We start from the raw sequence: 12,332 nt of genomic DNA, 5'->3' as shown, positions 1-12,332 counted from the left end.
GCTAAATAATGACTATCAGGATTTACTCAAGATGTGCAGTGAATTAGTAGGGCTGAAAAAGTGTGGTCTAGTTATTTTGCGACTGACTTTCTTGCATATGCATTTCTAAGGAGTTTCCCTTTCAAACACAAAATTTGTGGGAGGAGATTATTTAAATGATACACACAACGCGATTTACTAATGTTTGCACATGTGATATAACTGGTATTTGTGCCATTATTTAACAGAGGAATAAAGCCATGTCTTAAATTACTTTGCACTTGAAATAGATACAATGCAGAGGATTGTTGTAAGTTTATTTGGAATGCCAGATTATTCAAAAATATTGTTTGCCAAGCCATGTTATTTTTTATTTGCTGGAGGAAATGAAAGAGGAGTCACTAGGAGATGTCACACAATACCAGATGTTTTAAAACTTATTGTAAACCTTCAGTGTCCCATGGCTTCATTAGCTGTCATGTTCGTGGTGCTGAACTCAAGCGCATCAGGTGTTAGTAGATCATGCGCACCTCATCAGCTCTGCTTATTTGCGAACCTGAACAAATTTGTCCTGCTCTTAGTAGATTGCGTTGTGCCTGTGTTATTTAATTTACATCTTTTAAGTTAATAAGCCGCAAATTTTCCACTCCCATTCACACTAATTTGCCTTGTTTAGTAAATCTGGCCCCTAATGTCAGATTCCTAACGTTTTCTGGGTTTGATGTCAACAACAGTTGATATTTCAGTAACAAGGACGTTAGTTCGGAAACTTAAAGGATGTACATTTAAGTATGATGACCATATATAACAAAACCTCAAGTTAAAATTGATTCCTTAATTCACCGCTTCTTTAAATGTGTAAAATGAATGTTTAAGGCTTAGAAAAACTGAATATAAATTAACTGAATTAAAAGAACAGTATGTAGGATTGTGGCTAAAACTGGTACTGCAATCACACAACTGGTGGCCAATACACAAAATGACAACATAAACATCAATTGAGGGCTGCAACTCCACTTTTTATTTGACAATATCCTGGCCAGACCACTGTTGTCAGTGATATAAGTATTTGAAATGAAAATTATTTCTTAATTTCTAGTGACATATCAGGGCCCTTTAATGATTAATTGAAATAAATTTCTTACAAACTGTTCCTTTAAATTGAATTTGTCATCACTCTCATAATAAATTAATTTTATGAGGACATACTTCGTTAGACTGCATGTCTGCCCATAATCTATAGCAGAAATTGAGAAACAAAATTATACATCAAAAAACTCAAAGTAAAAATTTCCAACTGACTACTATTCCATGACATTGTCACAACGTTGCTGTTACCAACTGACAACTAACTGAAGTAAATAGTTATGTTGCCACAACAAACGTTTGGTCATCACATTATGTTGCAGTTACGTTCTTGCTGCTAAAAAAACAATAGAAACAACAATGGGAATTTTATTTTTTGTAATGTAAACTATAATGGTCTCTGTGTCTCTATAGCTACTGTATGTCCCAAACATTATTTGTTTCATGGTAAAAGCTAATGGTTTCAAATGGTATTTTCGTATATGTAATGCTTTATTATAATGAAACATTCCAGCCCTGCTAAAAAAAAACAATAGACACCATCACAGAAATTCTATTGGTTTTACTGGGAATTTTATTGGTTCTAATGGCCCAAAACACTACAGTGTATTGGTTTTTGTTGGTCTCCCTTACGAAAATTAACCATGGTTTTATTGTGGTAAAAGTGAAGTAACCGTGTTTTTTTTGGTGTATTGATTACTATCAGGTATTTTTTTAATACACTAACCATAGTTTTACTACAGTTTTTGAAAACCATGGTTGTCAAAACCATGATTATTTTGTGGTTACCATGGTTTTACTACAGTAACCATGTTTTTTTTCGTATTGGTATGTTTAATTTTCGTAATGGTATGTATTGGTTCTATATATTGGTTCTAATGGAATATGGCCCAAAACACATTAGCCTACAGTGTTAGTGGTTTTAATGGTAAAAGCTAATGGTTCCTATTGGTATTTTAATGGAAACCATTAGAATTTTCTGTAATGGTTTTGTTGGGGTTTTTTCAGCAGGGAGAAACGATATAATCGATTTTAATATATGATATTTCTTTGTTGGACTTGGACACTCCAGGGCTCAGTTATACTTAAACCGTTCATAATTAAATAATGAATCAACGTTTGTATAAGAAAAGGTACGCGCGCAGGCGCGTGTGTTTTTCAAAAACTCAGGTGCGTCACAGGCGGCGCTCCTGCCATATGACGCGCGTGGCTTGTTGTGGGTGTGGATCTGCATGAATCTAGCGGATTTCTTTGGTGGGTGTGGATCTATAAATATAGCGGATCTCTGTCTGTCACAGAAGTCTCCTAAGAGAGTTTTAAAAGTGCTGAAGAACACAAACATCTACATCTGGAAACATGAACAGACTCTTTTTTGTCTCGTTTGCCGTCGCCCTGTGTTTCATAGGAGGTAAGGCAGAGTTAAATTATCAGTCTGTTTTTATTTCATTCCTATCAAATTGTTTTGTAAATCATGAATGCAACGCGAGGTCAAAAGCTGCTTTGAAACAATTACCAATTGTGAAAAGCGCTTTATAAATAAAATTGAATTGAATAATTATTATTAAATAGTGATATGTTACTGTTAAATGCGCATTTGTTTAGTTTCTGGGATAAATAGACTTGTTTTCATCGGGTTAGTATATTAAATTTAGGTTATGACTCATTCTCATGTGGTTATTATGGTTTTCAGTGTCAACATTCAACAAGAGCTGTCTGTATTTCTGTAATGTTTGCATTCTGTCATGCATTTTGGAGAGAGAGGGGGGGGGTGTTGCCTCAAGTGCAGAGATCCACCCAAACAGATGCGCTTATGGAGAAGCTCTATTATATTATCTCTGTATTATATAGAGACACTCAGTTTGATTTTTGTGTCATATTTGTTTGCTTGGTTTTTGAACAAAAGCTCAGACTAAACAAAATCTCTTCATCGTCTGTAACTTTTGTTTGTTTGTGATTTCTTTTATCTACACTGTCTGTGTGTGTTCTGAAATTGTACATTTAGTTCATTGCGTGGCCACTAATACCCTTTTATCTACTCTGAAAAAGTACATTAAACATTACACATTAAAAGGTTTAGCAGGGTGACAAAGTAAATATGTTCTGGAGGTACAGGTTTTGAACAATACAGCAAAATGACAAAGAGCAGGACAATGGTGAAATGTGATCTGTGCCTGTTAAGAAATATTTGTTCAGTGTTTTACAAAAGTAACAAATGTTCTAATTTTACAACTATTCAGTAGACTTTAGGAAGGAAAGGTTTTATCAAAAGCTTCATATTTGATTTGATATCGAACTTAAATGAAAAAGTTTGTCAATGTTTTTGTAGACTGTGGTGATGTTGACGGATCTCTAGGGTTTATTTTTATAGGTTTTTTATAGTTTATTTAGTTTTTTATTATTGTTTGATGTTGCCATTTTTGGAATTATTATGGCTGTGAATTCAATATTTTCTTTTTTTTTGATAGCACAGTAAAGAAAAAAAATGATGTGTAAAGTGTTATTAAATATATCTTCTCAGTTTGTCACACCACATAAAAATGTGTTATTAACCACCAAGACAAATTTAAAGATTACAAACCACACCCTTTCATGGGAAAGCTGCCGTCTCTCTCAATTTTCAAAAACAACTTGAATAGATGTTTGTGATTGTGTTTGGGGTGGGGGCATGATCAGTAAATCAGTGAATGTGTTTCAGCAATACATTTCTAACATTTATAATGTGATTAGAAACAATTATCTAAAATGACTTTACACAGACTTTAAGTATTAACAGATTTCAGTGACTGTACAAAGACAAAACCCATAAACAATGAAAAAAGTAGTGGCTAAATAAATAGTCTATAATGTAAAAATATAAGAAATAAAGTGTTGGTGCCAATAGCCAAGTGGGTTGCGAGTTCCACAGTAGTGCTATTTCCGACTTGTGGTCCTATCAACTAAAGCTATACAGACTAAATATAAATAAAATATTTTAGTGTTAGAGCATTCAAGTCTAAGGGTGTTTTCACACCTGCCTCATTTAGTTCGATTGAATTGTACCAGAGTTCAATTGCTCACTTGGTGCGGTTCGTTTGGGCAGGTGAGAATGCAGCAAACAAACTCTGGTGTGCACCAAAAGCGGACCAAACAAGTGAACGCTTTCAAACGAACTCTAGAGCGGTTTGTTTGTGGTGAGAACACGATCCGAGATCGAACCGACTTATCTGCTAAAGTACTGCGCATTTTGGACTAAACCAGCTGCCATAGTCAGCTGCGCAGTGCATTATCAGATGAGGAATTGTTTGTTGACAGTTTCTATTAGCAATATTAGCACAATGACAGATCCCGGATATAGTTGCTATTTTGAGGCAACTAAAATAGACTACGCCATTGACCAACTAAAGCCTAGTCTAAAGTCTATGGTGCAATAGTGTTTTTGATATTTAATGAGCGCGTTAGAAATATGTGCCTATAAATGGGACGACAACGTGCGTTTGCATATCACACACACTGAAAAAAATTATTCATTGAATTTAATCAATTTTTTTAAGGTAAGTGGTTGCTACATTTAAACAAAAAAGATTAGTAAAGATTAGTAAAGTAAATTAAAATATACAACTTTGTTTAAATGTAGCTTAAATAAATTGATTGCAACCACTTACCTTAAAAAAATTTATTAAATTCAATGAATCATTTTTTCAGTGCACATGGATGCGCAGCAGCACATAAACATTTTTAAATATGAAAAATTAAAGGATTAAAATGTAAAAGATTATTATTGAGTCTCTTGGACATAAATATGGACCGATTACGAGATGTTAGAAGGCGTAAAGAGCAGATTCACCTGTAGACTGGCAAGAAATTGAATGTTTTGCTTTAAACCAATGCAAATTGTATATGATGACTTTGTACCTCTGGATATGGTGACATGAGATCCTTTTTAGAATAATGCTTTTTAAAAATAAAATTTCAATACATATGAAAACAATGCATTTTTTTTAACACCAATCTTAAAAATGTGGTCTTCTTCCTCCACTTAGTTTTTCAGTTTACAAACTCTGTCATCTAAGTTTTTCAGTTTACAAACTCTGTCATCTAAATAGGTAAACTGCATGGCACAAGCGCAACTGGCTTTTAAAGGGGATGGGTTGGGGTTAGGGTTATTCCCCAAACACACCCATTACTCATTACATGAATAGGAACAACCCTTTTAGACTGTGTGCTTGGCGCCAAAAAAATTCCCGTTGTTAAATTACCAAACGTGAATTTGGACACGCCCGTTTAGACTGTGCTCTTTAAAAAAAAATATGAAACACACAGAAGATACACTGCAGTTACTTAATTTCTAAAGTTTCTTCTAAGGACAGACTACACGACTGACAAAGATAAACGACAACAGACCAAACTAAACAGTCAGTATAGAGAACTAAACAAGACCAGGTGGGGCTCATCATTAACTAAGGAATCTACCAAAGGTGTAATTAAGGCTAAGCTGTTGGTGTGCGTCATACCCAATGTCAAGCCAATACTATTTTTTATAATCATTCAGCCCTAATTTGAATGAAAGGAGGGACTGGCATGGGTACCCGAGTACATGACATTGTGGATAGATTACAAGAACAATGAGTAAAAAAATTGTTTTGGTATGTTATGGTGGCATTTTGAGGTCTGACTGGTTAGCGTTACAAGCGCATATGGTCCATAGTAAACACCAGGGGTGTGTTCAACTGAGTGTGTTACGACATCACAGTACCGCGAGAGTGATTCGAAAGCACAGCGTGAACACCACCTTACATCACAAGGCGCTATGGTTTAGCACTCAGTGATGATCAGCTTCACTTCGAAAGGACAAAAATCTGATGCAAAATGTATACAGTGCTGTCACAAGTTTAATCCGTTATCGTCTTGTATTTAAATATCAAATGTCAAGCAATATCACAGACAGTCAGACAGAAATGCAAAGCTGAAAAGACGACACGACACAGCTTATTGCTAAAGTGAGAGCGAAATGCTGCTAGGAATTTTTTATGCTTTGATTGGCCGTGCTTTAAGTTACGGTTAAGTTATGGTTATGGTGCTCATCCGCAACAGGAGTTAAACTTATGGCCAGCACATCATTTAGTGTGAGATCACTTAAATATAACATTTATATTGTGTATCAAGAGTATTCATTTCATTTCACCTAGTTGGCATTATAATAGAAAGCGCTTCAGTTTACTGTGTTGATTAACCCTTTAGTTTCATCTCACACAGCTATTCTGGTAAGAGGTATCTTTATATAATGCTTTGCATTTTTCATCATAGTTTCTTCAACATTATTTTTTGTAACACTGTTTTAATAAAAATATTTTCACTATTGCCATGATGTGTGTGCCCTTGCTCATGCCCCGCCCCTGAGAACTTTTTTTAGACTATGGAATATTCAGACCTATAAATACTGGCCTCATTTACACCTGAGATGGCACATGGCCATGTTCGGACACTGTTCTGCCCTCTTCATTTTTAAACTGTATTTATACATCTTACCTTTTGCACATTCGTACGTATTTGCAATTATAACATATGACAGCAGCACATTTTATACCACTTCAAGTCATTTTAACAGGGACAGTTAGTTTTGCAAAACAAATAATAACCATGAAGCATTTAATCTCTTCTAAAATCAACATAAATCACATAGCATCGTCTTATTAATAAAATAAATAAATACAACTCAGAGAGAGAGAGAGAGAGAGAGAGAGAGAGAGAAACATTATTTTCAATATGCCAAGTCACACATTTTCCAGTAGAGTGCACTATAGCAATGCAAATGCACATGTGATCAATTGTTGTGACTTGTATAGTTGTAAATGTATAGAGTTGTTATATTTTTAAACCCCATTTACAATGTAAAAGTAAAATTTAACTTATATATAGATTGATTTTAAAGTACACAGTACACTGTTCTAGTAGTCCTACAGACTGTGCAGTGATGCATGAAATATCCCATTAGGTTTCAAATAGCCCTTAAATAGGTCATCATTTCCTCACCTTCATGTTGTTCTAGACCTGTTTGAGTTTTTTTTCTGAAGAGCACACTGGGTAGGGTATGGGTAGCTGATTGTAACCACTGACTTCCATAGTAGGAGAACAAATATTATGGAAGTATTGTGATAGAGGATGATATTTTAATTAAATATGGTAAGCACTGAGCTGATGTTTCCCACTGAATTCCATGTGATTTGTTTTTCCTAATATGGAAAGGTTTAATTTAAGTTTATTGGAACTGAACACACTTCATACATGACTTCACAGTAACATGGCAGACGTGGGGGCATGAAGAAATGGCATTAATATGTCGACTGCTTTTTACATCTCTGATTTTGTACCTGACGCTCCATGACTGCGGTTGTTAAGGTTTATGTTATGTCTTTCATCAGCTCGCTTTCTGATTGGGTATCATGTCATGCCATGTGATAATGTACAACGTATGTCCGAGTTTGTCTTCGTAGTTCCCCCCATACAACAGGATTCGCAGTTTGCGATCGTGCCTCCGAGCAAATTTAGTCACTCTTAACACACCACAGATATTTGGTAAAACACCTGGATGATTGTGACTTTACCTACAGTAGGATTGTTGTAAAGGCGGAAATTGGCACAGTTGTGCCAAATTATCTTTTAGTGTGCGGCAGCCTAAAGGCAAGTACAGTATGTTGTTTTATGCCCCACCTAGAAGATTTTGTGTAGCAGAAGAAAAAATTATTTAAATTCTTAAAAGTGTGCATGCAGGAATTTGTGCAATTCAAAAAAAGAAAACAATGCGCATGCCCAAAGGCAACATTTCTGTGTTTATTCCCTGTGGCATTGCTGTGTTGATTTGACAGTTTTTTGGTTGTTATGTGTACACTGTTGTAAAAGCAACTTATGGCATTTTTTAATCACAATCACCAAGTTCAATGGCAAGCGTCAGGTGGAGTGATGTAAAACCCTGCGGGAGAGGACAGTGTGAGCAGTGTAAACTTGTACTGAGTAATGAATCACACTTCTCTGTCAGATGGCCTGTCAGGTGAACGTTACCTGTCTGACTGCATTGTGAAATAGTGAGGTTTGGTGGAGGAGGGATAATGCTATGGGGGGTTTTCAGGGTTTGGGCTGAGCCCCTTACTTCCAGTGAAGGGCACTTCTTCAGCAAACCATTAATTAATCTCAAAAATATCTTGAATAAATATATTGATGGAAAAACACTTAACTCAGTTTAGCCCATCGGCAGAGATGGTTAAACACGACTCAAGTTTTATTTAAGATAATGAGCTTGAAAAGCACGTCACCTCCTGCTTTCTGAAAGTCTTTGTAAAACAACACAAAACCGTCTGATCATAGAAGAAAGCTGTCGTAATTACATCGTTGACAGTATGATTCATCAAGATCGCATTATGGTCACATTTTTAAAAGTATGCTCGTTTCACGGCATAAAATAATAATAATAAAAAAAAAAAAGTTTGAAGTAATCAGTGGAATCTGAAAGAGATATTTTATTCGTTTGGCATTATTATTATGAACTTTAAAGATGTTTTTCAGTGATGATTTCACAATGGTCTGTTATTGTGGAGACATTTCCACACCCCACACAGCAAAACATGATTGGTTGCTTTACGTGTCAGTCATACAGGCTGTCTTGGGTGGTCATTGGCTATTCAAAGCAGACACGGTTCCCAGGCCTTCTGAGACTACACTTTCGAAAGCTACAAAGCTATATATATATGTAACGTATATTAGATGAGTATGTTGTTAATGTATTAACTGTATTATTGTAGGTAAAATGATTGTGAGAATATTTCAAACGTTGTTGTCAGGCAGTTAAGCCCTGGAGCCAATGCTGTAAAAGTCAGGTGTTGATCTCATGAACTTCATGTTCACACATGTCAGTCAATTCATGCCCACAGTAATTTTTTTAAAGCTCAAACTTCAGTAAGCCAATAATCTGTCATTTGATACCACAAAATAATGTATAGTTCAATAAGATGACTGTCTATTGTTCTCAGTCGTGACCTTTAGATGTATATGTGTATCAGGTGATGTTTACTACTGAATCATTCTGGAAAACATTAATTGTGCTTTTTTATAATATTTTCATGTGGTTGAATGTCCTAAGACATAGTATCGCAAATGATGAAACCTCCACATCCCCATCAATCACTCATACAATACCTGGAAAACAGGTTTAACCAGAACTTTACTGGTGCACCTACCTTAATTATGGAGAAAAGCTTAGAATTTTGTCTGCATACATCTGAAAGAATTTTAATTAAGGCATTCAAGCCTAGTGCTCACGCACACATGCATTAAACTACCAGTAATCGCAGATGAAATGTTACATGTGACGCACATGATGTTTCCACAACCTTCTTCACAACCTCATCTCTGTGTTTAGGATCAGAATGTAACAACTGCGACTGCGTCAGATCAATTTTATTTAACCCTTTGATGTAAATACACATATTTATTGTTTGCCTGGGTTACAACCTTTCAAGCTAGAGCTGTACAGAAGAAATCTGGACAATATTAAAATAAAAGTCTGGACGTGTGGGCTCTGCTTTGTGTTTGCGTGTGTGTGTGTGTGTGATCCACAACATCAGAAAGTTGTTCAACCTCGGGTGTGACCGAAACCAAAAAGTCTTTGTAAGGGGAGTTTTTGTGTCAGCTATTTCTGACAAGTTTGTGTGTGATGGCAGAAAAGTATCATAAAAGCACCAAAGAAGTAATATTACAGGCTTTGTGAAGTTGTGTATAAGAAGAAATTGTGGGATGTCTTTATTAGCTGGAAAACCTCACCTTATATTACCATAAATACATTTACAATCATTTTCATTTACAATTATTTACACTGAACAAATATTAACATTATATATTAGAGTTTGCTTTTATGCAGAGGCGGACACTACATAAGTATTTTTACTTTCTACACAAAAGTAAATTTTTAAGTATTTGTATTTAATCAGTGTTTTTCTTTGCAAAACATATTCCAAAGCATATTATCATAATATTTACTCCACTACATTTCATAATTTCACGTTTTTGGTTTATATTTAATAAACATTTGGTTAATATTATGATTATTACGAGTTCATGTCGTCGTATCCAAGTCAACTCAATTATGCTGAAGTGTATACGTGTAATTCCTCATCTATTTGCCGTGTATGACATCATTTAGCACAGATGTGCTCAACTCACCAGGCCGGCGTGGCAGCATTTAACAGCCGTTTTCCGAGTTTTCTCATATTTACTGCATGCTTCAGGTGTTTCACATAACTTGAGCTTTTTTAGATCGCAATACACAAACCGCCCTGAAGCCAACGCTGATCTCTGATCTACAAAGTGAGAAATGGAAAAATGTCTGATAAATGTCTTAACAATAATAATATGATACCTGAGAGATGTTTACTTCATCAATGGGAGAAAAATGAACATCAAGACGTTTCTCCTAAAAACCCTCGCCATAGACGAGACAAAAGTCAAATATCTCAATATGAAGTCAAATGAGCACAGTTTGCGCTCCTTTTAAATCTCACTGATGTTTGAAACAAAAAGCTAATATAGTAAAGAGACTTGTAATTCTCCAGGCTGTGGGAAAACTCTTTTTCTAACTGTAATGCTGGGGACACACCTAACAACTTAGGCTACTGAAACATAGTAAGATTGAACTCAACACACTTAAAGATTTTCTTGCATAAATAATTTTTTATATGTGATTGTAAACAACCGGAAAAGACTAGTCATGATCAGACATTATGATTAAATTACATCTTAAGACGTATCTTAAGACAGAGGAGAGCATTTCTGCCCAGAGCTCTCGTACTTCAGGAGGGTTCACTGTTGACTTTGTCTAAGATGTTTCTACTAAAATAATCAAGATGAATGAGAGGATTATGAGCAATCACAGGAATAGAGATAATATAATCTGCTTCTGATCCATTTGAGAAATGTTGTTGAGTCGTGACATGTTGAGATCTTATAAGATTGTTGAGAGACCCAGAAGACTTTGGTCCGTTTTTCCATTTGCTGTCTAGAAGAAACAACAGAGATATGAGAAAGATCTCATCTTGTTTACTTTATGGTTGTATGCCAGCAATGCAAATGATCTACACATGTGATCGGTCATTACATGTTTACCGTACCTTTGACCTGGAAATTTCCATGACTTTCCGGTTAGTCAAGAATTCTGGATACGGTTGTTTACGGATATGGAGATGTTGTGACTAACAGTTATTGTGTTGATGTTTCACAGGTCAGGCTCTGAAGTGCTATGACTGTACTGGTCTCTGGAGTCTGTGCCTAACAAGTCAAACGACCTGTACAGGCACCGATCAGTGCTTCAGTGGAGTGGGTAAAGCAGGTGAGACAAACTAAACAACGAAACAAATGTTTGACATGTTTTAGCAGGATTAAGATTTGAATCATTTTTCTTTCATCTTTATCTCCAGTTGGTTTTGTGGATGTTATAATGAGAGGATGTCTTACGGTGGACAAATGCAACAAAACAGAGCAGGTTACTTTGCCGGGAAGCTCCAGCACCAATTTATACAACATGACAAAGACGTGCTGCACTTCAGACCTGTGTAACTCTGCCCTGGGCCACCCACACGTCTCCACCATCATGACCACACTCGCTGCCATCGCATCTCTCATGTCTGTCAAATTCCTTGTGTGAAGAAGACACACACATTTATATATAATTCATTAAAACACACATAAACAAACATACACAGATTGCCTTTTATTTCTTTCTTTAAATCCAAGGTTTTATGAACGAAACATTGCTTTTTCTGTTATAATACCCATGCATTTCATGTAATCTATCTAAAGATAATCTATCTTTATGAGAGTTTATCATCTTTATCAGTCATGTAATTTATCAGCCAAATTTTATAAGCTTTTAACACTTATTTGTCAGAAAATCAAATGTGTAGGAAAGAGGAAATTTTTTCGTTTGTTTTGTTATTGGCCAAAAATGTGCCTGACGTGATGTCATTTCACAGAAAGTATAGTCGATGAACTGATCGGGCGTGGTGTGTTTTTATGGTTATCATAATGACATAAAGCAGCAGAATTGTATTAATAGAGTTGTTTACACTTTATTTTAAGATGTCACTCTTATAGTTTAATAAAGCACAATATAATTAACAACAACATGGACTTAATATTAGTTTAGGATTTGCTTTAGTTGCATGTAATTATGCATAATTTACTGTAATAATTACATGTAAAGTGTAACAAGGACACTGTAAAATAAAGTGTTTGACTTGGGTTGA

General features: G+C 35.3%; 1 protein-coding gene across 1 annotated transcript; it reads left to right on the top strand.

Moving 5' to 3' along the window:
• The first annotated feature begins 2,314 nt into the window (after nt 1-2,314).
• LOC129454713 (prostate stem cell antigen) lies at nt 2,315-12,332 on the top strand. The gene is made up of 3 exons (XM_055219319.2): nt 2,315-2,473; nt 11,309-11,416; nt 11,505-12,332. Exons 1-3 carry the CDS (start codon nt 2,422-2,424, stop codon nt 11,729-11,731), a joined length of 387 nt encoding a protein of 128 aa, XP_055075294.2. The 5' UTR covers nt 2,315-2,421; the 3' UTR covers nt 11,732-12,332.

This window comes from Misgurnus anguillicaudatus, chromosome 20 (genome assembly GCF_027580225.2).
Source record: "Misgurnus anguillicaudatus chromosome 20, ASM2758022v2, whole genome shotgun sequence".
NCBI classification, from domain to species: domain Eukaryota; kingdom Metazoa; phylum Chordata; class Actinopteri; order Cypriniformes; family Cobitidae; genus Misgurnus; species Misgurnus anguillicaudatus.
Note: the sequence above shows the minus strand (reverse complement) of the source record. Positions and strands in the feature narration are given on the sequence as shown.

What these genes read in the sequence shown, in the direction of transcription:
- LOC129454713 (XM_055219319.2), top strand. Translation starts at nt 2,422, where the DNA reads ATGAACAGACTCTTTTTTGTCTCGTTTGCCGTCGCCCTGTGTTTCATA. An exon ending in CGCCCTGTGTTTCATAGGAG is followed by an intron (nt 2,474 to 11,308) that starts GTAAGGCAGAGT and finishes GATGTTTCACAG; the next exon opens with GTCAGGCTCTGAAGTGCTAT. An exon ending in CAGTGGAGTGGGTAAAGCAG is followed by an intron (nt 11,417 to 11,504) that starts GTGAGACAAACT and finishes CTTTATCTCCAG; the next exon opens with TTGGTTTTGTGGATGTTATA.